Raw genomic sequence first — 27,718 nt, 5'->3', positions numbered from 1 at the left:
GTTGTGTGTTTATGACCAATAAAACGCTATAAATAAAGTCCAATGAGGCAAAAAATGAAGCAATAAATATGAGCTTCAAATGGAACTCAAGAAAAATAAACAGAGGTGGCGTGTGTAGAGTTCATACCAACGCACCCACGCAGAACAAACCCACGACAGAAAACAGAAAAAATAAGTGGACAACTCCTTTATATCCCGACACAAAAAAGGCAGCAAACTATGTTTTTCACAAAAAGCCACACCACTTCAAATGCTGCTTTCATGCATGCACACATAAACTGAGGTCAATTCTATCTGGGCGAAGACTATGCAAGTGACAACTGGAGTCTTTTTAAGCACTCCAGCTCGTTAGTTTTAACTTCAAAGAAGTTAAAGGGTCACAAATTGATCACTTTTAAAAAAGAAGATGCTTATATTTTAATACAGAGGTAAAAGATGAATTGATGTTATTAAATTATGCAGGAAAGCAGAAGATCTGCTTATATTTGGCATTTTTTAACTGAAACATGCAAAGGTCAGTATTAATACTGAGTGGTTCAAATGTAAATATGTGTAAATAAAGTTGCTGTTTGAAGCTCCACAGTATAAAATGAGTCTATTCTACTTAAAAATAACACAACTGTCTGTGATGAGCCTATCCAGAGCAAAACAGCTGAAGTTTAAACACTGGCCCAAAAATACGTGCACTGCATCTCTCCACCTGTTTAGATTGATAGTTCGCAACCAGTCAGTGCTGGGCCTTTTCCATTCATCAGCAGCCGGAGCTGCCTACTGCAGAGGGGATTTCACGAGTAACTTTTGCTGCTTGATCCAGCTGCTGGGGGAATAAGAGGCTTGTAGAGTGGCTTAGCCCGTTGGTAATCACAGAGAAAGTCATTACGTCCTTGTACTGTGACACTCTGTAAAAGAGCGTTCTATGTGGGACAGCACGTAGAGAACATCAGGGAGGGACACAATATTTCACAGAGTGTGGAATGAGTGAATTTAAGGCAAAGCATGAAGCAAGTGCAGGTAAAGGTGAGTCAGCCTTAGCCAGTCATCACTTAGCTATTCTTTTCAGTGCTACACGCCACCGGTAATCATTGTCTTAAATGACTCTGGCTAAATCCTCTTTGAGACCAGGCAGCAGGCTAAAACTGTCAATGTTTCCAAATCAGGTGAGGTTTCTGTTTTAAGTCCATATGTAAATTGGTTAAGACGTCAGTCAGGAAGTGAAGAGAACCGTTCACCTGTCCTCAAGTGAAGGAAGGATCTTTGGTAATACAATCCCACGCTGCACTTAAGACACCCTAATGGACTTTTCAAAGGCATCTAATTTCTCTAATATACAGGTATCAAGCCATGATTGTTTTATGAAGTACTTTCAACGTCAAGAATGTTCAGGATTTTTTGTGATCTGAAAAGTGTAAAATAGCTATGAATGTTTGAATACACAATAAAGACGGTGAGTTGATTTATCAGTTTAACTGCATGGTTGTAGCTTTCCGAACGATGTTATCTGCAGCGTGTGAAGTGATGTCTTTAAGGTTATTTAATAAAAACAATATAAATAAAAACTATCAAGGGGCTTTACCCCTTCTTTACTACAAGCCAACAGAAACCAGAGAGACTTTCTGCATTATTATAAAAACTTTTGTTCATTTATGCATCCATTTTTCTTTGCTTCTTTATCTGGATCACATTGTTGTGTCCGACATGAATACTGATGTCATCTGTTAATTAAATCTGCAATCTCATGCTCCTTTGTTCTAAAAATATCTCAACTAGTCTGTGTGGGGCGACAAATTTGTCTCACCCTGAGGTGATCGAATCCTCCGGTGACCTTAAGACGCACTTCAACATCCTAAACGAAGAAAAAGTGCCAGGTGCCACAATCCCCCCATACTGCAATTGCTGCAGTGATTGTTGCAGTGGATTATTTAGTGGAGGAAGGGGCGGATCACAGGGACAAATACGGGGGATTCAACAGAAGATGAAGATTATCTGCACATGTCCCTCTGTCTTAAGTATAATCTGGAATGGTTTAGCGCAAATGTCACTGTATGTGTGTGAGTGTGCTTGCATGGAGGGGTCCACAGGCACATGGTCGAGATTCACATATCGCCATGGTGTGAACAGATGTTGGCCTCTGTTCACATTGCAGAAGTTGCCATCTACCTTGGACTAATTCACCCTGCTTTCAGTGATCTTATGTTTTTGTTTAAATATATTTGATTGCAGTCTAATCCTAAATTTCGTGTGAATCATATCATCAACCATATCATAAAGAAACAAATAAGCAAAAGTCTTGTTCTGGTTCTTTCCTCTTTATTTTTGCCTGAAACTAAAGCATCATGATGACTGTAGTGTTTCAAATGAGCTTTATAAATAAACCTGCCTTGCCCCAAACTACCCCTTTGTTTGGGTAATCATTCCACCAAGATTATTACCCATCCTGCTTTGCTGATGCAAAGTCCTTACATCATCTGTTCTCAAGTCAGCTCAAGATTGCTGATGGTGCACTGCAATCTAGTTCAAAAGGAGCAAAGGATGTAAATGTTTGCAAATATGCACCTGTGAGGAAAAAGCCAGCCAGTGCTACATGTAAAAAAAAAGAAAAAAAGAAGAAGGAATGTGGACACATGAATAACCAGATCAGCAGTTTATAGTGAAGTGTCAAAGCAAAGGTTATAGCATGTCAAACAAAGGACACACACGGTTATGCTCAGCTGATATTCCCCGTCTGGATGCTCCTCTTATGATTATCTATTTATTAGGGGTGCAACGATACACAAAATTCACGGTTCGGTTCGGTTCGATACTTTGGTGTCACGGTTCGATATTTTTTCGATACAAAAAAAATGTTCATGCCTTTTTAATTTGTCATTTATTAAAATTATAAATATATATTTTAACTCAAAAGTACAGTTTTTAAATTTAACCCTAACCCTTGTGCGCGTTTTTTATTTTGACAGCGAATGCGCACCTGCGGACCACTTATGTGCAGCCCTGGTTATTTAGCTTGTCATATTGCAGCCACAGAAATTCTTTTGTCCATGAAACCATGAAGCTGCACTTTCTTTTTGCCTTATAGTCTGATTTGTCATAACTTCTCCGTTTTGTGGTAAGCTTTTCTTTGGCTGTCACTTCTTCACCCTGACCTGTCTTATTTGGCTCAGAAGAAATGAAATATATATCCTCCTGCTTTTACACACGCACTCACATAAGCTCAGCGATTCTCTGTGCGATCAACCTCTCACATGTTTAAGCTTGCTGCGGGAGATTTCACTTGTCATGTTTGCATAGTGAGCTAACGATTAATAAGACGATGTCAGAGGAATTGGTGCACAAATTTTCATCACTCACAGATCAGTGCTGTCGCTCTCTATACACAGTTCGCGCAATTGCAAAGTGAAAGCAAAAAAACAAGCGCAAATTCAAACGCGATTTCAATATGTCACATATTGACAGTGGCTCACCGATGCCAATGACATAATTACCCAGCTACATTTCTGAAAGAATGCAAAAGCATTGACATATATTTTTCTTCCTACAATAGCCCGACGGGCAGGGAAGAGATAGATTTTGGTAGCCTGACTGAAAAAAATCGCTAGCCCCAGGACGTCGGGCTAGCGATATTGCAAGCCCTGTATCTGATTGAGGAATCACTCATCTTTGGAAAAGAGAGTTTATTACAGAGAAATGTCTCTTTCCAAAATAAAAGCTATACTATCCGCTTCTTCCGGGCTATATTCTCAGCAGCATAAGGAGAATCATGTGCTAACAGCTGTCTAAATGACTCGGCTAAAGTTAGTAGCATGCTTGTTGTTTTTGTCTTTGCACTAGGATGATGTCGGCGTAAATGTGCAGTCATATTCGTTGTGTTCCCACTAGTGATTTCAGGTTAATCTCGTTGAAATGACCTTAACGCCACAACACGGCAAATCTCCGTTAACGAGCTACCGCCGATCGCCCCGTGCATGGGGCTAGACAGCCAACACGTTAACGAGCTAACTGCGCTAACACACTAGCTCCCACCCATGTAATTGAGCATTGCACGGCACATCCAACATACTGTTTTACTTTAGTCCATGACTCGCTTACCTTCAGGGTCATACGTCACATGAAAACCAAAATAATTCCAAACGCCAGATCTGGAGAGCTTAACTTCTGTCTTGCTAGCTTGCCCTGCGCTCTTCCTTCTGACTATGCTGTCTGTGTTGAGCACTCAGTGGATCTGCGCTCGACAGTGCAGCCTAGGCGGAGTAGTCGAACGCAGATTCACTGAGCGCTCAACACAGACAGCATCGTCAGAAGGAAAGTTGATAAAATAAATTACAAATGTTGTATTGTTCGATACATATGCGTACCGAACCGAAAGCACTGTATCGAACGGTTCAATATCGATACGAATATCGTTGCACCCCTACTATTTATGTAACCATAGTAGCCCCTAACCACTCATCTCGCCCAGCATTAGAGGATTAAACCAAACAAAACCAACATTAGTGTCCAACCTTCACTATATTTAAATAATCACAACAAAGAAAGCAAGTCTCCTGCCAACCATAGCCTAAAAACTGCTCCTGCCTGATCTTTTCACTGTGTAACCCTGCCTTCATCACACAGGTCATCATTTCCAAATCTTCTGTAATGTTTACTCTCACACACTCATTAATCCCCCCTCATTTCCATCCAGAACAAGCAGATGTTTTCATCCAAACAGGCAGTGTCTGAACCAAACATACTACGAGGCAGCAAAAAAAAGCAGATACAGCAGACAGAACATGTAAGGTACGTCCCGGTGAATGGAGCAGACCGGCTTGCAGTTAAAGAGCCGCATATTCAATCACAGCTGGTACAGACTAAGCAAGAGCAACCAGGTACAAGAACGTGTCCCTAACCCTGCATTAGCTCATGTTACAGCAAAACACTAAAGCTACAAATACTGCAAATGTTCAATTTGCAGTATTGAGCAGCACACTTTAAAAAGTGAGCTTTAAGTAGCAGAATTATTTGTGATGATTAGTGCAGTTTTCCCTCATACACTGATGGCAAAATGATTCAAATGTAAGAAAGAGTTTGGGATTTGAGCAATAAAAAAACATAAGGAACGAGCAGGCTGAAGCCTCTTGTGTAATGTGTGATGAATGAATGCAGGTGGGTTTGACGGTTAAAGCTGTGTGTGTTTGTGTACATGATCCACTTTTGCAGGTGCCGAGGACAGACTGCTGGTGCTATAGCGCATTACGTGACCTCAACAAATGCGACATTGCTGAAGGGCATATATAATTGGGGCTAACTAAATGGAAATATAGAAAGGTTAAATTAACCGCCTAAGTAGCAAAAACCATCATGCCCCTTATCTCCAATGCTTTCAAGGTGGACAGAAACCTTTGGCATGAGCTAAAGCTTGCTAACAACACACACTAACTGCCAAGAAAAATTTGAATCAGCTCAGGAAAAAATTATGTTTGGCTTTGTTTTGTGTTTCAGCAGTGAGATAAAATTGTATTTAAGACATTAACACTTAGTGAGAAATACATTTGAGTGCATTAGAGCTCATAAATTAATTTGAAGTGGCACACACCTACGCATGCAAGAGCAAACCTTGTGGCCACCATTACTTTTTGGATGATACTCATGAAAGCTGCAGGACACAGGAGGTTAAGAGCAGGATAAACAGAGTCCAGATGGTTACATGCTAGACTGCCCCCAACATCTGCAATTCCAAACTCATTGTTTTACATCACAGTCAGCGTTGTTACATAACAGAGTGGGATTCCCTGATTGTGCCACCGTGCTCTGCACAGTTGAAGATGGTTAGAGGCAGCTCGATGTTTCTCTCAAACAGTCAGTCGTCTTTCAGCTCGCCTCTGTTCAGAAGCCACGGCTAAAGTTAGACTCCATCAGCACTCTGCTACTTACTCCAAATATATGTGCAGGTACATTGAGGATGTGCTAATGGCTAGGCTCAGCCTCTATATTCACTGTGGTAATAAATGACCACGCATCCTATTTATAACCACTAAGCCGTCCGCTGTGATGACGCTGTAAGCTGCCTAACACTGTCGGTGTTAGCCCGTGGCTCAATGTACTATGGTGGGCAGAAAAAGACACAAAGGTTTTAAAAAAGTCAATACCGAGAGAATATCAGATATTCAAAAATTACAAGTCAAAAATCTATTTTTTTAGCCTGTGGTTAATGCATAAAAAAGATTCCATTACTGACCCCAAGATTAGGAAAGGGCAGAAACAAGAAGGAATTTATATTTTTATGCACTTTGCCCTTTGCTGGATGTCAGTGCATTTATTTTTAGGGCAAATTTCTAAACTCTGCTTGGGAAAGTTTGTGCCATGCTCCGCCCATCGATTCCCACACTTTACAAAAAATAGAGATTTTTGATTTTGTGAGTCTCAAAACAAAAAAAACCCAACAACAATAAAGGAGTAAAGCATCTTGATCCCTTAAATTCACACTGAATACAGAGAAAGCGAGACACTACGACCTCTGTTGAACCCAAATTTATACCTCTGAAGATATATATGCACGTTACACACTGAACCAATTCTTCACAATATAATCACAATTTATCAGTGCAGCGACCGCGGGGGTAGAAAACGGCTTTTAAGAAGGAGTGAAGATAAACTTACCCTTCTGTCGAGACCCTCCCCTGTGCTCCATCCTGAGGAGCGGGGCTAAAAAGAAGGGTGGGAAGGGGGCTGGGTTCCTAGCAGTGGTCCCTGTGAAACTCCAGTAGTACAGGGCTCAAAGTAGAAAGATATTGCCAGTGAGGTGCTGAAGTCAGGAATGCTGCCCCGAGCTGTGTGGATAACGTGAGGATCAGCTATTTCTGTGACAGTGTGTGGGTGCTTGTGTGTGTGAAAAGTGGCCTGTGACGACGACGATCAGCGACATCAGCCATGCATCACAAAGCACCCTCACCCTCCTGCTGACAGACCGGCAAGCACACATGTCCAAGTGTGTGCACACACACACATACACACCCAAGTTCTCTCACTCAACCTTGCTAAGCTACTGATCACTGTGTGTGCATGTATGAACACACACACAAAATGGGGAGGAGCAAAGAAAGCAAGCAGAGTATGCAGAAGCTTACAGTCTGGAGTAAAACAGAGAGATTGGTTTAGGTTAGTGGAGCTGGAGGAAGAAGGAAGGATGAGTCAATGTGCTCTCAGCCTCCCTCTCTCGCACACACACAGCAAAGAGGAAAGATACAAAAATCCTTTTCCCCCGTTAATAAAAAGCACATTTGTGGTGCTGACAGAGCAGAATTACCACATGCCCTCTGAAATGAGAGCTGTGCAGTACATCGTTCCGAATCGATTCGTGTTTACCGATTTAAACTACAGGTACAGGGCTGACCTCCTGCCTGACCTTCAGGGTGTCACAAACATTGCATTGATCAGCACAGTATGAGACACATTTTCATATCTTATTCAGGACATCTAATTGATGTAATGCTTTCCCTAGCCACTTACCCTAACCATGAAAAGGTTCATACCTAACCCTTAGTCTAAACATAACCATGACCTAATTGTAACCGTGACACTAAAACCATATTTTGAGCCTCTAAAATACCTTCGAACTCATGGGGACAGGCACTTTGTCCCCATAAGTGTCTGTTGTACCCCACAGGTATATAATTTTCTGTCCTCACAAAGATGTCTAAACATGTAGCAATAAAATCACCTTAATCTGTAAATTGGCTTTGGGGACCTGGGTGGGGTCACCTTCCTTTTAACCCTTATGTTGTGCTCCTGTACCCCTAGACTATGACGTAACACACACACACACACACACACACACACACTAAGAAATTTTTTACCATAAAAACAGATGCCATTAAAATTTTTATTCCCCCCTGTATTTAATTTCTGAATTAGCAAATAACTTGTTCAGTTTTTCAGAAAGAAAAATGATCTGAAAATGATCATGCATCAATGAATATATGTAACATACTAGGGGTGCAACAATACTCGTATCGCTATTGAACCGTTCGATACAGTGCTTTCGGTTCAGTACGGATATGTATCGAAAAATACAAAATTTTTAATTTATTTTATCAACTTTCCTTCTGACGAGGCTGTCTGTGTTGAGCACTCAGTGGATCTGCGCTCGACAGTGCAGCCTAGGCGGAGTAGTCGAACGCAGATTCACTGAGCACAGGGCAAGCTAGCAAGACAGAAGTTAAGCTCTCCTTGCAACATGGCGAACTGAACCTCCTCCACCCTCATTCAGATGTGGCGTTTGAAACTATTTTGGTTTTCATGTGATGTATGACCTTGAAGGTAAGCGCGTCATGGACAAAAGTTAAACAGTATGTTGGATGTGCCACGCAATGCTCAATTACATTGGTGGGAACTAGTGCGTTAGCGCAGTTAGCTCGTTAACGGAGATTTGCCGTGTTGTGGCGTTAACGTCATTTTAACGAGATTAACGCTGACAGCACTAGTGGGAACACAACGAATATGACTGCACATTTACTCCGACATCATCCTAGTGCAAAGACAAGTGGAAGCAGACAAAAACAACAAGGATGCATGCTACAAACTTGACCCGAGTCATTTAGACAGCCGTTAGCACATGATTCTCCTTATGGGGACCTGATATGTTCAATGTGCTGCTGAGAATATAGCCCAGAAGACGCGTATAGTATAGCTTTTATTTTGGAAAGAGCCATTTCTCTGTAATAAACTCTCTTTTCCAAAGATGAGTGATTTCTCGATCAGATAGATTTATTATTTTATCCCTTTGTTGTTTCAGCAACATTAAATTTAAAAACTACTTTTGAGTTAAAATATATATTTATAATTTTAATAAATGACAAATTAAAAAGGCATGAACATTTTTTGTATCGAAAAAATATCTAACCGTGACACCAAAGTATCGAACCAAACCGTGAATTTTGTGTATCGTTGCACCCCTAATACATACATATATAAATATCTCTTTTTAACATCGGCCAACCAGAGGTGAGTGCTTTCAAAGCACCACGCTTTAGTGTCATGCATACCAAGGTTATTATCGTTAACGAAAACTAACGAAATAACGAAAACAAGAAGTGAAAAAACATTTTCGTTAACGGAAATAAAAATAAAAACAAAAAAAGGAAAACTAACTAAAACCGTAATGAGTGTTCACAAAACTAACTAAAATTAACTGAATTTATAGCAAAAATGTGTTTAGTTTTCGTTGATGTGTGTGTGTCATACAATAGTCAAGGGTGAAAATGAAGTTTAGTTTCCAGATTTATTTCTTGCTGTCTCATTATGCCAGCAGGTGGCAGTATGTTAGTCGAGTCGTCTGTGTTGCTGCTCCGTCCACGCGCAGAATCATGTCAGGAAAAGTGGGGAGAAAGCGCCAGAGTCCAATTTGGGATTACTTTGAATATGACTGTGTTTTGGATGAAGCAAGTGTCTTGTAGTGGAAAGAGACAAATTATGAGGGACATTTCTCAAGGGAAAAAAATCCCACAAACCTTAAAGTGCACTTGAAAAGCTCACACAAGAAGGCTAACCTAGCTTACCTTGAGAAGGTAAGGGAGCACACTCAACCCTCATCCCCAGAAAATAGAAGCTAACCCCAGGCAAGGCAGCGTGATGCATCCCAAGACAACAGGACTGGGATATCTACACAACTGTGTGAGTCAATTGCCTTCAAAAAGTTTATCAATTCACTTGAACCAAAGTTACGAACACTGAAGAGTTAATAGTCTCATTGGGGCCAAGATATACATTTTATAGTTGCCTGGTATCAATGGTTGTTCATCTGCCCTAATTTATTTATTTATTTATTTAAAGAACCCATAGGTGGGAATGTGAGTTGTCTGTCTCTGCGTGTTAGCCCTGCGACAGACAGGCGACCTGTGCAGGGTGCAGGGTATGGTAGCTGGAATAGCAACATACCCAAGGATAAGCAGAAGAGAATGACTGATATGATGAAACTGGGATTTTGTTACACTTAATTATTGCAAACACAACTAAAACTATAACTGAAACTAATCAAAACTAAACTGAAACTAAGGATTTTCAAAAAAATAAAAACTAAACTAAACTAGCAAACAATTGGTAAAAACTAATTAAAACTGATATAAAATTAAAAATCTGAAGTCAAAACTAAATAAAAATAAAAACTAATGAAAATTGCAAAACTATTAAAACCCTGATGCATACTTAATCTAAGATCAGGTTAAGCTAGACATCAGCTGGAAAGAGTCAAAGGTGTGCTACAGCCCCACAAACCGGACAGACAATGGCAGAAACAGCTCTGCCCCAGCTATTACCTTGAAGCCCGGTCAACCTAGAACCCTGCTGTCTTCCTTTGTACTGACTGCCCATTAATCTCTTTGTACAAGAGCATGTGAAATGGGCACTAATCACTTAACCAGATTAGGCTAATCCTGAACTTTTTATAAAACAGAAGTCAGTTGAGGCCCCAGAGTTGAGGAAGATATGGCTTTAAAGTCAGCAGGCAAAGTGAAGGTCTACTTGTGCTGTCTAGCCACATTCAGATGAATCAGTAAGAATCAGATCAGTGTTGCTTGCCAGCCTCGTATACGTTAACTGCTGGTCAGATTACCTGCAGAGGATCAATGTAGAGTCATCAGCCAGGGACAACTACAATACACCAGTTTAAGGAGCAGTTTGTGAATAACAACTTAAAAGGACAGAAAAAAAACACGTAGACTTCCTCGCTGTTACAAGCAGAGTTCAGTCATCTTTCAGCAGACAAAACTGAACATCTGCTGTCAGCATCATTAAACTGGCAAAGCAGAGCTTAAAGAGAGGCTATCAAATCACACAGTAAGAAGATTTTGGTCGTATCAAGCTCCACTTGGTTTGATATCAGATGGATGCTGTTACTTTGTGTGTGTGTGTGTGTGTGTGTGTGTGTGTGTGTGTGTGTGTGTGCGTGCGTGCGTGCGTGCGTGCGTGCGTTTAAGTGTCTCCGTGTTATATTCTAAGCCTCTAAACCTGTCAGGTAAACAAACTGCTCTGCTGGGCAACACAAAGGATGGACACGAAGGACAGAATGTGTGAACGTGTCGCATTATACACAGAGAAGACTATAGAGCGCTGTCCAAACTTAAAGCTTTAAGCTAAAAAAGCCTAAATGACCATCTGTGATGTGAAGTCAGCAGATCCCGAATTAAACTTTTCTCAACTGTCAAGCAATGACCAATGACAGCAGACGATCCTGTTGACAAATGACAGGGTGTTAAATACTTCACAGGGTTACAAAAGCAAACAGAGCTGGGAACATCAATTAGTAACCAACCAACAGCTACACAAATGATGTGCAAACCTTTCTGTGAGGGCTCTCCTTAACGCTAAAGACTTCAACCGTGTAGCTGCATGTTTCTAAAACCCAAGCATTTACATTTGTTTTCATCCTTGATCTGCAAAATTTTTCATAACTATTGTTCTTTTATGGACAAGAACAAAATCAAATGATAGTACTACTGTAGGAGGGCTGACGTAATCTTGTCCATGTTGGTTATTTTTTTTAATTTTTAATTTCTGTTAATACTCTCCCCAGTATGTAGTAGTAATACCTTTTTTTAGTCACTTTTCAAAACACTGAAGGACACCTTAGAAGCCATTAAATAACAAAATCACACTACGGATAAAAACAGTTGGAATAAACAGTAGACTTAAAAGTCAACACTGACCATAATGGGCAAGCTTAAAAGATGTTTCAATCACATATTCCCCAAATACAGGTATTCTGTTTTAGCGTTAGAAGCACTTAGACACAACCTGTCACTTCAAACAGTTACTGGAATAGATAACTGTTCACGTGTTGGCTGGTTTACATGCACACTGTATTTCACACATAGCTTACAGACACTGACTTTGTGGTGATTAAATACAGCAGTTAGAAAAATCAGATGCTACTGTCACAGTCAGTCACATAGTCCGTGCCAACCATCCTCTCCTGATGAAAGGTACAAATGATCAAGTCCACTCTTCTCCAGATGGTGTCACTGTCTCACAATATGAAGCAAACAGCATGTGCTTGAAGGTGGACGTGTACATGAGAAACTGTAAATGCAATTGGTAAGACATTCTGGGATTTCATCTAGAGCCACAAAATCCTCTCTAATATCCTCCTAAGGCCACTTTAAATGTAACCAAGGTGATTTACAAGAATATTAAATGGTTGTTCTACTGCCAGCATCTGGTTCCTAGAATATGAGAATGTTCAATATGGGGGATAATGGTAGACATTTAAACAACAAAAGGCTGTTAATATGAAAGGATATTTTATGTACTATGTCAAAATGTGTTTGGTGAGCATCCATTACTTGCAAGGAAGGTGATGCTACATCACCAACACAGAGAAACGGTATCTTTAAAGGTACACAAATAGGCACCTTTCACGTAATGTCAAACACACATACACATCTTTTATGAGGTTACCAAATGTTTTTAGGCTTTGCAATATTTTTAATAAAAAATGGAAGCCCACTTTTATGACTTCAATTTGCCACTTCAGATAATTCTTGGTTTGTTTCCACCATGTATCTGGTAAACAGTTAGTAATGAAACAATTAGTCAGCAGAGATTTACTCCACACTGATAGTAACAGAAAAGCAGGCAGTTTGCAGCTGCCTAACGCATTTGATAATGGAAACAATGTCAAATCAATAGCGACCCAAAATTACTTAATAGTTATTGTGAGAAACCCACACGCCCAAGAGGGAGCACTCTGGGAGCTGTTCAAATGTGGCTGGACTCTAACCAGACCTTTACCAAAGCATTTCTTTCATGTTTATTGGTCTGTTTGAGCTAGGAACATGAAAGTCATAGTGGTGCACACCCATAATCTGCAGAATGTAAGCACATGAAAAATGGTTTGCCAGTAAAAATGTGCCAAAGCTCACAAGATTGGTTGGAAAAATAAAAAAAAGTCGGTAAATACTGGATTTAAACATCATGTAAAGTTGACTTTTTGGTTGGATGTCACTGTAAGAGCAGTGTAACGGTTGTAAACATGACACACTGATACGTATAGGGCTGCACGATTTTGCATAAAATGAGAATCACGATTTTTTTGGCTTAGAATTGAGATCACGATTCTCTCACGATTTTCTTTTCCAGTATAAATATTTATTGCACTTATTAACTGCACATCAACTTCGTAACAGTTGAGACTGAACATAAAAACAATAAATATAAAAACAATAAATAAACATAAAAACAACAAATGTCTCACGTTTTGTCGTTGGCGCAAAATGTTGTACTGCTTGAAATTCCGTCTCCACCGTTGCTCGACACAGCATGTATAGAGCAGGTAGTGCAACAATAGAAACGCACTGTGTAGCGTTTGTCTAGGGTGTTGATCATTTTCCTAAATCCCTCGTTTTGCACAGTGTTGATGGGAGCCATATCTTTGGTCAGGTGATAAGTAATAGCCTCCGTAATTTCTTTGTGCCTGCGGGAGTTCGACGGGTATAGGGAGGCGCTGTATAAGGTTCCCGTTATTGATGTTTGGGTGGTTGACCGGAACGGATTTTCTCCTGTCACTTTCTCGTCATCCCTGACGTGCTCTCCGTTGTTTTTTCCCTGCTAATTTTAGCATCACACGGCACAGCTTCTGTATTACGTCCCAGATCAAAATGCGGTACAATCGTCGTCATCGTCTTTTTTTTTTTTTTCTTTTTTTTTTTAAATCGTTGTCATTTGGAAATGAGATCGCACATAAGTATGAATCGAGATCGCGATTTTCTAACGATTAATCGTGCAGCCCTAGATACGTAGCTGGAGGAATTCATTAAGGGTGTTTATTTATTTCATTAAATAAATTAAAATACCATGGGAATATGAACAGTAGAGGTCATAGTAGCTGAATAAACTTACATTAAATCATCTCAACCAAAAATAAATAAAACCCAACACTATGCTTGATAAATCTACCTCCTAACTGAAAACAAGCTGGAAAAAAATTTGTGCAACCGTTCTGCAAACAGTTGCAGTCCGACTTGCACCAACTGCCGTCACTCTCAAAGACATTAAAGATTTGCAAATAAATGTTATAAATGCAGACAGATACACTCATGCGGTGTGATGACATTGTTAATGAGCACAACTCAACTGGCTGTACTCTGGTTATATTCCAGCAAAACTGTTTATGTAGACAACAACAGCTATGTGCTTTTCTTACAGTTAATTGCTGTATTATCAGAAACGGATTGCATGCAATTGCCAACCTGACCCTATTCAATCCCAACCTGACAGGAGACTGACTCTGTCTTATGGCAACATTGATGACAGGCTTTAGTGACAGTATTGGTGTGCTTGACAATCTCATAAATGACATAACTGAAGTGAGATAGCTTTATCTTTCTGGATAAAACAGATACTGATTAAGTTCAACTTTGAGGACATAATTTATTATGAGTTAAGTACTGTGAAAATATCCTATTGTAGGGTGTCTGGTGATTCCATTCTCTAAAATGTACCATGTTTGTGAAGGCTAAGCGCTTATGCCAGGGATGGTGAACTCAAGGCATCAAGGGCCGGTGTCCTGAAGATTTTAGATGTGTCCTTGATCCAACACAGCTTATTTATAAGGCTAAATTACGTCCTCAACATATCTTGAAGTTCTCCAGAAGCCTGGTAATGAACTAATCGTTTGAATCAGGTGTATTGATCCAGGGTGATATCTAAAAACTGGAGGACACTGGCCCTTGTGGCCTGGAGTTCCCCTACCCAGGCTTATGCAAATAAAAGCTACTATAGCTGATAGCAACAGTAGATAGAGGAGAAAATGGGCATTTAACTTGTGCGTGCTTATTAGGACTTATCTGAGGTACCATATTTAGAGTAGAGAACTGGTGAGGACAAGATATCTGAGACGGAAATGGAGGGCAGTAGTCGGAGAGTAGGACTGTCTGGATAATCAGCAGAATGAAATTTTCCATTTGGCTCGAGTGCTCAACATACATAAAAGAATGAACATATATTAGTGGTTCACTCTTTCATACACTCAAAAGAGCTATGGAAGCTGTCCTATTACAGACAATGTGATCCTCTGGTCATAATGTTGCATGTGTGTTTTATGTAGGATATTTTTCTTCATATATATATGGCCCAAATGGATTCTTTTAAGTTGTTATGTTTGATAATCTCAACATTGTCTTTAGTATACGCACAGAAAACATGCTATTGTTACCTTCACTTCCACACATTTGTACAAAATCAGTAAACTTTATATAGTTTTTACATTTATATTAAACAGCTGCTCGTGGGTGATCGTCTATGGATGCTCCAGAAAGTATTCCCAAACCACCTTTAAGGTGGAGATAATTCCAAGAAAACAATCATAAGAGTTTCTATTGTCAAGAGATTTGTTTTTACTATTTATTTTTTTTCATCATCCAAATTTAGGGTGGAAATGCATACAGTGTGTAAACAGTGACTGGTTGTTTTGATGGGAACATCAGGACAAAGTCATGGGGCTAAGACAAACATTGTGTAGTTTAGCTGTACACATACTTTGCACTATAGTAATGTACAGTTTCCAAAAATGAGAGCAGAACCAGGTGTGTTCATGCCACATAAGAGAAGAAAGAAGAAAAGAAAAATCACCTCCTCTGTCTTTTTTCTAACCACTTTTCCTCCTAAAATATCATGAGGTCAAAGAAAGGTGTGAAGCAGAACTGAAAAGGCCTTAGGGAAAGTAAAATGCAGTGTGCTCACAATCTGACCACACTTACACTAGACTCCTTAAAACATCATGCTGGTTGTTTTCCATGTTTAAACTACAATTTACAGAAGACAGACTACACATCGAGCTTCTTACGTCACACCGGCGTCCTCTTACCGTGTTGTTTCATGCAGGTCATGCAAACAAGAACAACTGGGGAAACATACCTCAAAGTCAAGTTTTTAGGAGAAAAAGGAACATATTGAGTCAGTGCTCAACAACAGTGTTTAGAGCAAAGCCTGAATTAACTCTGTTATTAACACTGTCATTTTTGATGAAAGGAAGCAGAACGTACCGGAACTTTTCGGTTCAATTCAGTTTATATAGCACAAACTTACTGCAACAGTCGCCTCAAGATGCTTTATACTGTAAAGACTAGGGGTGGGGGAAAAAATCAATACTGCGTAGTATTGCGATATTTTGTTTGCTAATAATGTATCGATACAGGGACAGCAGACATCGATATTTTGTTCCAAAAACTTCCAGTCCACCAGATGGTGCGGTTGAGCTTTTTCTCTAGTGAGGTCAGCAGAGGTTAGGTCAGCACATGGGAAAATTGATCAAACAAAGATGGAGGAAGAAAAAGAGATCAGGAAAGCGCCATCTGCGTTTAAATCAAACGTCTGGACGTACTTTGGATTTTTTAACAAGGATGGAACAAATGAGATGGATATGACACACGGGATTTGCAAGGTGTGTCGTATGAAAATAAAGTACTCTGGGAATACTACGAACATGAGGGCCCATCTTACACGGCACCATCCAAAAATAGCATTAACCGCGGATGGGAAAGCTAGCTCTAAATCAGCTCCACTGAAAAATCAACCAACGCTGGACACTCTTAGCTTAGCAAAGCTATCTCCCAATTCAGAGCGAGCTAAGAAAATAACACAATCTATCACGTACTTCATCTGCAAAGACCTGCGTCCTTACAACATTGTGGAAAACGAGGGCTTTTCTTACATGATCAAGACGCTGGAACCCAGGTATGTGATACCATTACGACGTTTTTTCGCAGACACAGCCGTACCCAATCTCTACATGTGAAGCATAAAGTTGAGGAAAGTTTGAGCACAGCAGAAAGGGTTGCATTAACTTGCGATGCATGGACCTCGCGGGCTGTGGATTCATATGTGACTATAACAGCTCATTATCTCACAGCGGACTGGCAACTGCTGTCTTACGTTCTCCAAACTCGAACATTACATGAAAGTCACACCGGAGCGAACATTGCAAATCTCCTGCAAAATACACCACAGGAATGGGGGATTGCCGACAAAAATCTGGTGGTTGTCACCGACAATGCTTCTAATATGACAATTGCCACTCAGCTAGCGGGATACCTGCATGTGAAGTGTTTCGCCCATACACTCAATCTGGCATCACAACGAGCCTTAAACCTGCCTGCAGTAGCCAGGGTCTTGGGGAGAGTGCGGCGCATAACTGGGTTTTTCAATAGAAGCACAGTGGCAAACCACGCTCTGGAGCAAAAACAGAAAATGTTACAGCTCCCGACTCACAAGCTCAAGACCGACGTCTGCACGAGATGGAACAGTGCTTATGACATGCTCCAGCGTTTCCTTGAACAACAACCTGCGATTTGTGCAGCGCTGCTGTCTCCCGAAGTCAGAAAGAGTAGCACAGATATCTTTACTCTAAACGAGACGGATATTGGGAACACTGAAGAAATTGTCCGGGCCTTGAAGTCAATGCAAGTCGTGACTACTGTGATGTCTGAGGAAAAGAATCCTACTCTGTCTCTCGTAGCACCGCTGCTAGCACAGCTGTTGCACGACACCCAAGACAACATTGGTGACACAGCACTGGTCAGAAACATCAAGCAAAGTATCAGTCAAGATCTTAAGAAGAGATATGCCAGCACAGTCGAGAGGAACACCCTCTACACAGCATCAGCTCTCGACCCACGCTTTAAAACCCTGCCGTTCCTGTCACTGGAGGAAAGACAGGAAACCTATGCCAGAGTGGTTGCTGAGGCTATAACCCTTCAGGTAAGCAAACATTCTGGTGTTATAATTTAAATAACTTACTTACAATATTAGTAGATCTGTGATTTTTTTGTCATATTGGTAATATTCTATTTAGCAATTAAATACATTAATTATAATTTGCTAACATATTACTGCATACTAAAAGATATGAAATATTTATTTTCTCTCTCTCTCTGTATGTGTGTGGGTTTTCTACAGGAAGAAAAGAGGCAGCAGCCCATCTGTGAGCCAGAAGCCCATGAACATCATGAGAAACCTGACGAGACTGAACAAAATCCCAGACCCCCTCTCATACCAGCCAAGATGAGGAAGTCTTGTGGGTTAACAGACTTGCTTGGTCAGACTTATGGTGATGTTGGAGCCCCACCAAAATCATTATCTGCCACAGCTGAGGAGGAGGTGAAAAGATACCAGGAGGTCACATCACTGGCACTCACAGAAGACCCACTAAGCTGGTGGAAATCCTGGCCACGCTGGCAAAGAGATACCTTTGTATCCCAGGTACTAGTGTCTCGGCTGAAAGAGTCTTCTCAACCGCTGGAGACATCGTCACAGCAAAACGGAGCACTCTCACTTCAGAGCATGTTGATCAGCTCCTTTTTCTGAGCAAGAATGCTGACATTGCTTCACTGTCCAAATGTGTTTAACTTTTTAGGGCAGCAACAAACAGGACAGTTTACTTATTTTAATTTAAGAAATGTTTTATTTTATTTAAATTTAAAACTTTTTTATTTAATGTAAAATTATATTTTGTTTTAAGCTATAATTGTACCAGATAGTTACGTTCAGTTAAGTTGGTTACTAGACTGTTATACAAACCGTTCACTTTGTCAGCAATAAAACTGACTGACATGAGAGAAAGACTGAGTGTGAGACTTTATTATTAGATACAATGAATATTGATAAAGTTTACCTTTATGGACAAAATCTGCAGTAGAAAAAATATGTGATAAATCACAAAATATCGTATTGCAATACCCAGAATATTGCAAAAATATATAAAAAAAATCGCAATAATATCGTATCGTGAGTTAAGTATTGTGATAATATCGTATCGTGGGGTGTATGGTGATTCCCACCTCTAGTAAAGACCCTACAATAACAGAAAAAAAACCCCAACAATCAGCAAGCATGTGGCAAAAGTGGGAAGACAAAAGTCCCTTTTATTAGGAAAAAACATCCAAGAGAACCAGGCGTGTGGATGAGCAGCAATAGGCCACGATGGAGTCAGGTATTTGCAGCAGTATAGCCTATAGTTCATTTACTCTGGTTCAAATCAGTTGATGAGTTTGTAAACTTTTAACTTTCCCCTGTTGTTTGGTTTGTTTTCACAAAGAGAACAATTCCAGCTCCAACAAACCCAAAACATGTTACCACAAACCACGTGAGAACACTGAGTCCGATCATTGGATTGGAGAACACGGGAGAATTTATGTTCATTTAATGGCTAGCTGTTAGCCCATTTAGACCTTCATACATCCATAGTACCTTGCAGCATCCCAGAATACAAAGCATACAAGGCTACAGGGAAGTTTTTTAGCTCAAACTTACAACATACACATGGTAGTTGGTTCGGATCGAGGTCAGATCACATGACACTACAAGCGAATCGCAGTGGAATTCATTTGGAACCATTATTGTAGGATCTATATAAAGCACCTTGAGGCGACTGTTGTTGTGATTTCGCGCTATATAAATAAAACTGAATTGAATTTGGAACCACACCAAGACCGCCTCTTCCAAAGCATCTCAGTGTGGATGTTTTGGTGTGTACCAGAGTCCAATTACTGTGTTCACATCTGCACAAATGAACCACACCACGCAGGAAGAAGTTTGACTTAAACGGACTAAAAACTACAGGTGTGAAATAATTCGGAGTCCCAGTCCTGTAGATCTCAAATTGCCTCTAGCAATGATTAAAACAAAAGTTCCCCTGATTGTCCTTCAGCCTCAATGGAAGTCGAGTTTAACCAGAACTGCCTTACTTCTAAATCGGGATTATACTTTACGCATTCGCAAGTCTGCTAGAGTTTGCTCAGGTCCAAGTAACATAGATTTCCCCATCCATTAGAGTACAATCTAGGCCTTAAACATACTTAAGACATGTGCTTACTCTGTAATATTTTGTTTAGTGCTCCTTTATCGTGTTTGCTGGTTTTGAGCCGCTAATCTGTGCTGCTCCTGGTAGAATGCAGATTATTGTTGAAATGAACTGGTTGCATCCTGCTGTATAAATTAGAGCACTTATCACACTGTGATTGCAGCATCACGCTAACTTGCCCCATAGCCAATAAAATGAAAAAATCTTACCATCTTTATACAGTACGTGCACCGCTTATCCAATTCATTATTTAGGATTTCTATGACCAAAATAAAATTCCCATTCTCAATCATTTATCTCAATTATTCTCAAATTAATTTATGAAAACTCTAAAGGCTGGCAATACGACAACAGACATCTTTAAACATACCTCAATCATATTCTTGATTTATCAAACTTGTATAAATCTAGAACAACTTGACAAGAAGCAGATTTTACTACAGCCCTGTAATATTCAGAGATCAACTCTGCATTTAACAGGCTGTGATGAAAAATTCAGAACACATCAACAGATTAGACTGTTAGTAAAATCTGACTATTTTGCTTGTGCTGTGCCAAAATCACTGCAAATGGACATTACATGCACTGGACATTTTGTCCTCATATATTGTGTCACATAATGTCATGATACGTTGTGTGGCAGGCAGGAGAAGGACCCAAGATGCAGATTCACAGACACGGGGATAAACTCAAAAACACAGCTTTATTGCTGGCCACGAGAAGCAATACAAAATAAACTAAAACTGGGAAAACTAAAGCATGAGATGTACAAGGAACCGAACCACGGGGAGAATAACACACAACATGAGGGAGAACGCGACGCCGAACAGAGGGAGACTCAGACAGAAATACACAGAGGGTAAACGAGGAAAGTGGGCACACACGGGGAACACAGGTGATACTGATAATCATAACGAGACAGGGCGGGGTGAACTGAACATGACATGTACAGGCACAGAGGTTCAGACAGGAGGAGAGAGAGCACGGGGAAAACACAGACATAACGGGCTGGGGAAACATGAAACAACCACAAAGGGAGACGAGGGCTCATAAATACATAGAGGGCACACAGGGGGGAGAGAGAGCACGGGGAGAACTTAGACATAAAGGGCAGGGGAAACATGGAATAAAACATAAGGAGAGACGAGGGCTCACAGATACACAGAGGGGCACACAGGGGGTAAAAGCCATGAAGGGAAAACACTTAGGGAACAACACAACAGGGCAACTCAGAAAACATGGCCTAAATAAGGAACGAAATACAAAAATACAAGGAACTAAGAATACTGGGCCCACATGGCCCAGGACCATGACACATAATATCTAAAAGATTTTACAGCTATGGTGCATGTCTTAGCAGCTTAAGATACAACTATTCCAACCGCATCACTCAGTCATTACAATGTACTTGTTTGAGAGTCTCTTTAAAGCATATTATATGTGCTGCTTCCAGTGCGGCTAGCAGGTAGTATGCAAGTATGGCAAATTAAAGAGTTAACAATATAATTAGAGACAAAAATACAGACTGCCACGTACAGCTTTAAAAAGAACCAGACCTGCTTGGAAATAAACAGGAAACACATGTCTGGGACAGATGGGCAAGCAGACCAACGGACAGAGGCAGTAACCCCAGGCATTTGGTATAATCACCTGTTTAGCTTGAACAAAACAGAAGTAAGGCTGGATTTTACCATAGCAGCTTTGAAAGCAAGTGATTTAAGACTGGGTCCAAACACCCACCACTTGCACTTCTACTACTATTACTACTGGAGCCATGAGCTACATCCCACATCCACCCTGTTACTTAATTACAAGGTGGGGCTTTGTCCCAAATCTGATAACCCAACTTAGCATAACGAAAACTGAGGTTTGCATTTCACTACAAAGCCACACCGCTCAACTCCCACAGAATACTTGACTACATACGCTCACTCAGAGTCCCACTCCACCCACTCCCACAGAGCCTGAGCTCATTCCCTTCTGGAATGCTGTGTTCTGTTCAATACTGTATAACCTGTTCAGCAGGGAAAGTTACATACATGTACCTGTGATTTATTCATCTAAGTTAAGACCTTTTCAGCATGATACAAGGTAACCTGAAGCTCATAACAGATCCTAAAATCTACCTAATTTGCTTGTTCCAGATGACATTTTAATTTAAAAAAAATATCGTCACTGAAAAATAAAGTCTACAGTAAGACAGATGTTTTCGAAAACTATGACAAACTGGCTACAGGACTCAGTATATAGCCACAATCACATCACCAATTATTTTTGGAGTCTGCGATCTGAATACAGGGAGTGCAGAATTATTAGGCAAATGAGTATTTTGTCCACATCATCCTCTTCATGCATGTTGTCTTACTCCAAGCTGTATAGGCTCGAAAGCCTACTACCAATTAAGCATATTAGGTGATGTGCATCTCTGTAATGAGAAGGGGTGTGGTCTAATGACATCAACACCCTATATCAGGTGTGCATAATTATTAGGCAACGTCCTTTCCTTTGGCAAAATGGGTCAAAAGAAGGACTTGACAGGCTCAGAAAATTCAAAAATAGTGAGATATCTTGCAGAGGGATGCAGCAGTCTCAAAATTGCAAAGCTTCTGAAGCGTGATCATCGAACAATCAAGCGTTTCATTCAAAATAGTCAACAGGGTCGCAAGAAGCGTGTGGAAAAACCAAGGCGCAAAATAACTGCCCATGAACTGAGAAAAGTCAAGCGGGCAGCTGCCAAGATGCCACTTGCCACCAGTTTGGCCATATTTCAGAGCTGCAACATCACTGGAGTGCCCAAAAGCACAAGGTGTGCAATACTCAGAGACATGGCCAAGGTAAGAAAGGCTGAAAGCCGACCACCACTGAACAAGACACACAAGCTGAAACGTCAAGACTGGGCCAAGAAATATCTCAAGACTGGTTTTTCTAAGGTTTTATGGACTGATGAAATGAGAGTGAGTCTTGATGGGCCAGATGGATGGGCCCATGGCTGGATTGGTAAAGGGCAGAGAGCTCCAGTCCGACTCAGACGCCAGCAAGGTGGAGGTGGAGTACTGGTTTGGGCTGGTATCATCAAAGATGAGCTTGTGGGGCCTTTTCAGGTTGAGGATGGAGTCAAGCTCAACTCCCAGTCCTACTGCCAGTTTCTGGAAGACACCTTCTTCAAGCAGTGGTACAGGAAGAAGTCTGCATCCTTCAAGAAAAACATGATTTTCATGCAGGACAATGCTCCATCACACGCGTCCAAGTACTCCACAGCGTGGCTGGCAAGAAAGGGTATAAAAGAAGAAAAACTAATGACATGGCCACCTTGTTCACCTGATCTGGACCCCATTGAGAACCTGTGGTCCATCATCAAATGTGAGATTTACAAGGAGGGAAAACAGTACACCTCTCTGAACAGTGTCTGGGAGGCTGTGGTTGCTGCTGCACGCAATGTTGATGGTGAACAGATCAAAACACTGACAGAATCCATGGATGGCAGGCTTTTGAGTGTCCTTGCAAAGAAAGGTGGCTATATTGGTCGCTGATTTGTTTTTGTTTTGTTTTTGAATGTCAGAAATGTATATTTGTGAATGTGGAGATGTTATATTGGTTTCACTGGTAAAAATAAATAATTGAAATGGGTATATATTTGTCTTTTGTTAAGTTGCCTAATAATTATGCACAGTAATAGTCACCTGCACACACAGATATCCCCCTAAAATAGCTAAAACTAAAAACAAACTAAAAACTACTTCCAAAAACATTCAGCTTTGATATTAATGAGTTTTTTGGGTTCATTGAGAACATGGTTGTTGTTCAATAATAAAATTATTCCTCAAAAATACAACTTGCCTAATAATTCTGCACTCCCTGTAAAGGTATTTACACACCAAACAAAAAACAATTGGAAAATTCAGTCATTTAACTTGTATATACACACCGAACATGCTACATTTTTGCGAAAAATCGTCTTCAAACAGACCTTAGGTTTATCTGATGGACTTCAGGTTTATCATACTCTCGTGAGAGGGCAGCAGCAAGGAGAATTTCATGGTTTGATTCTGGAGCTGAAGCAGCCAAGCCCTCAACTTTAATCATTACCTGTATCCAAAAGCACAACTTACAAAAAAAGTTCATCCCCCATACAGCTGTTGTCGAGGGGCAAACTTTCCCCCACAGACATTTTAATACGGGAATCTGGGGAGGCTAACTGGCCACAAGGGTGAATGCACTTTTTGGCACCTCCACAGTGGCTTCATTATTCAGGTCCAGGGGTTGGTGCTTGGGCCAAACACAGACTTTAGTTAAACCCAATCACACATGCTGACATCTCCTGCGCAAAAACAATTAAATGAACGGAAGAATGTTATAAGGGCAAGACTCAATTGCCCTTATAACAATTGTGCTTCAACACGTGGAAGCACATGAGAGACTCGGTTAATACGGAATAGGTCAGAATATTATTGTAGTACAGCTACGTCAAGTCGTGTCATTACTTTTTTTAAATAACATTGTTCTGGAAAAAAAAGACAACAAGACAGTTTTACTCCACATCAACACCAGACCTACTAAAGCGATTTTAAAAATAAATAAATCTTGTGTCTTCTAAGGAAAGCTTAATTGCAAATACAAGATGGAAAGGATGTACCACCTTACTAAGGCCTAAGGGGCTGAGCTGGTTCACTTTGGCTACACTAGTTAGCTTTACCTGGGAGGAATGAAACGTTTCCATTTCACTCTTGACACATTTTTGACACATATTTCCTTTACGTTTTCAGTGCCCAGTGCGTGTATAAGAAGCACACCTTGTTTATGAGTAAAGCTTTAATTCCAGGAGGGAACAGGAGATTCGAACATCAAGAAACAGAGAGGGAGAGTAGAACAAAGAGAGAATTCAGAGTGAATGAGAAAAACTTGAGCCCAGGACATTGCAGCATGGGGGTGGGGTCTCATCTCCCCTGACTAAGTCAACGGAAAGCGGGCCAGCAACATAATCAATAACAGTGACTGCTATTTCACTCTGTCCTCCTTACACACTATATGTTTATGAGCTGACATGAGCTACACTATTGAGACCCATCCCTAACAAATCACGGAAAGGAAACACCCCCAATATGTCTCGCTTTTAAAGTCTGGAGCCTGCTGCTGTTATTTAACCATACCGTCACCATCATGTTCTCAACAAATCTCACAGCTAAGAATGTGTCTAAAGTTCGACTCATGGAATGATTCAGCCTATTTTAAAAGGACCTGTGGCTTTGAGCAGGCTGGACTTCAAAACAATGCAAACAAAGGAACATGCGTGGCCTCGATGCTTCCACGAGTCAAGTTATAATTTTGTGGTTTTAGATCAAGCGTGAGATCTCTCTGACATGCTATGCCCTGCTCACCGAGCGACTCTGTCACTCTGCAGCCATTGTCAGTAACAGCTGATCTGCATACACATAGACCAGCACAGGAGAAACTAAAGTGATACAAGAGCCTGTATAAGCATCACAATGAAACACCATTCTCTCTCCCACAGTCTGTAAAATCTCACCCGGCATGCAGCCGTAATTGTAGCTCCACAACAGAAATTAAACACCGGGAACAGATTTGCTCAGCACCATGTGAAGCGCTGTAAAAGCAACAACTTAACTGGCAATGAGAGCCTGGAAAAAAAAAACTCCCAAAAACAAAACCATGGAGTGTCAGAGAGGAGTTTGTTAAATATGCACTTCATGACCTCTACATATTGTTCTGAGGTGTTACACACAGGCAGGTTGTGTTGTTCTGACACCAGATCTATAATATTACAGTATGTTCCTGTTTTGTTTATGTGCAACTGTAAATGGCACATATTTGTTGGCTTTCACTAAATATTTATTATAAAGTGTTATTTAAGTTCATGACTATTCTGTCTTGGTCCTGCAGGCCCCACAAGGAAATGTGTGTCATGCCTGGGCGTCAGGACATTGTGTAAAAGTTCTTTTATCCTGTTGTTTCTAACACCAAGGAATTCACTGTGAGGTCTTCAGTCATGACTCATGCAGGAGTTTGCACATCAATGGTAACCAACAGAGAAGTCAGCAGATGCTGAAGTCACTGAAGCTCTGCTATCCCTGCATTTGTTACCAACACTAGGATTACATGGCATAACGCAGAAAAATTAAAGTTAAACTAAATCAAAGAACATTTAACTCATTGTGTTTAGGGCTTCTGCTTAAAAGCCATCAGCTGAGGAGTGAAACAAAATGAAAAAACAAAGAAAAAAGGAGGGACTTTGACAGAAGGAAAAACCACATTCATGTCAAACTCCCATGAGTGGCAGTATCGTGTGAGGCAAGTTGGCATCTCACACAGCTACAAGCAAGCCTTTGCCCAAACCCAATCATCCCTTCACATTATCTGCCCACACACAGCTGTAAACAGGTTTTCAGAAAAAAAACCTTGCAATAAAGCAAAATTATCAGCTTCCACTGGACACTGTAAACAAAGTCTGGAATTTTCCAGAGCTGCTTCCTCTGTACCGTCTCGACAGAAGGATAAAGATGTATTCCGACGCCTGAGCCTCGCTCGTAAATTTGATCTCATTTGCACCAGTTGCCCACCTGGCACAGAGAAATAAAACATGTGATCTCACCTGTGGCGGCGTCCTCCTCCTCCTCTTTCAGCACATCATTTTGGTCGTTCCCCTCTTCTGCCTTTCTGGTGCCGTCCTTCACCGGCACCACGGTGAAGTTGGTGGGCATTTTTATACCCTGTGCTTCCTCTCAGTGTCTCCTGTTTGTCACACTCTTATCTCCCGCAGCCCTCCTCCGCCCCCTCTGTTCTGCTGAATCTTTTCCTTTCTCTGTCCAGCAACTGTCACTCTTCTTCTCTTTCTTCCTACTGTTCTCCGTTGTTTGCTTTCTGTTGTTCAGACCAACTTCCCCGGTGTACTTTACCCTCATGGGCAGGACGCTGTGTCTTGCTTCTGAGTTTTTGTTCCTATCGCTAGGATTCTGCTGTCCACCCATGTGACCCCGACCCCCACCGCACCAACTACCCAAATAAGGAAGAGCGCTGCTGCCCCGCCCAATGGGGGGCAGTGCACATGAACACACACACACACACACACTGAGGTTGAAAAACTACATGCATTAGTGCTCATCTGTGAGTGAGAGCACATATAGCAGCTCTTTCTATGCCTGAGGGCAGATCCCCTGACCAGGAATGCAGCCTTTTTCTCACACACAGGCACAACAACCACCAGAAACAATCACCTTTGTTCAAAGAGGAAGTGCAAAGCTGCCACACACACACACACACGGACACACATGTATTTCCTCACTTGCTATGCAATAATTTAAACCCCATGTGCAGCAAGTGTGCAGCAATGCTGTTCTGAAGATGTATATAGACTGTGTGAACATATAACCCTAAAGAGCGTTAGCACATATGCTTATGTGTGGAAACACACAGATTTCTGAAAGATGCTCATATCTGTATAGAGTGAGCTGTACATCATCCAAGGTTTAACCAAAACTGAATGGTCATTGAGACATAATAGAGAAACTTCTTTCAGGGATTAAGAAACAGGAGAACATCGAGCCTTTGTGCAGTCTCCACAGTTAATCCTAACCTGTCCAACTTTTGCTGAGTACTTTAAAACTATCTTTACACAGACCGTCATCTTGGTCATAGGTTCATACTACAGGCCTTTTTTAAGAAAAGAATCAGCACAGAAGTCTCTATATGTAAAACCCCATCCAGCTGGTTTGGGATCAAGTGGTCAGACGAGTGAATGGAAAAACAAAGCAGTGCATTTGTGTGCACTTGTACAGGATTGGAGAGTTAAAGTTTCTGCACATTGCTTCATTTGTATTGAGTCACAGCAGCTAGACTCTATCCAAGCTAACACAAGTCAAGGGGCAGGAAAGACATGCT

The 27,718-nt window shown here is 40.8% G+C and overlaps 2 protein-coding genes across 4 annotated transcripts in view; one reads left to right on the top strand and one right to left on the bottom strand.

The window, feature by feature from the left end:
* The window catches only part of slc12a7b (solute carrier family 12 member 7b), a 56,566-nt gene extending 29,796 nt beyond the window's left edge, over nt 1–26,770 (bottom strand). For 2 of the 3 annotated variants that reach the window (XM_085362602.1, XM_085362604.1), the window contains exon 1: nt 26,433–26,770. In XM_085362602.1, coding sequence (XP_085218728.1) covers nt 26,433–26,541 — 109 coding nt within the window. In that variant the 5' untranslated portion in view covers nt 26,542–26,770. Of the gene's footprint in view, nt 1–6,633; nt 7,046–26,432 lie in introns of those variants that run through there. The other variant, XM_085362603.1, reaches the window with a different exon arrangement.
* LOC146625054 (E3 SUMO-protein ligase ZBED1-like) lies at nt 17,029–18,371 on the top strand. Its single transcript, XM_085363216.1, has 3 exons — nt 17,029–17,724; nt 17,923–18,044; nt 18,164–18,371. The coding sequence occupies exons 1-3, from the start codon at nt 17,029–17,031 to the stop codon at nt 18,369–18,371; spliced, it is 1,026 nt and encodes a 341-aa protein (XP_085219342.1).
* Nucleotides 26,771–27,718: the final 948 nt, after the last annotated feature.

This window comes from Diplotaxodon limnothrissa, linkage group LG9 (assembly GCF_057381915.1).
Source record: "Diplotaxodon limnothrissa isolate DT_005_m linkage group LG9, D_limnothrissa_male_GT1.1, whole genome shotgun sequence".
Classification (NCBI taxonomy): Eukaryota; Metazoa; Chordata; class Actinopteri; order Cichliformes; family Cichlidae; genus Diplotaxodon; species Diplotaxodon limnothrissa.
Note: the sequence above shows the minus strand (reverse complement) of the source record. Positions and strands in the feature narration are given on the sequence as shown.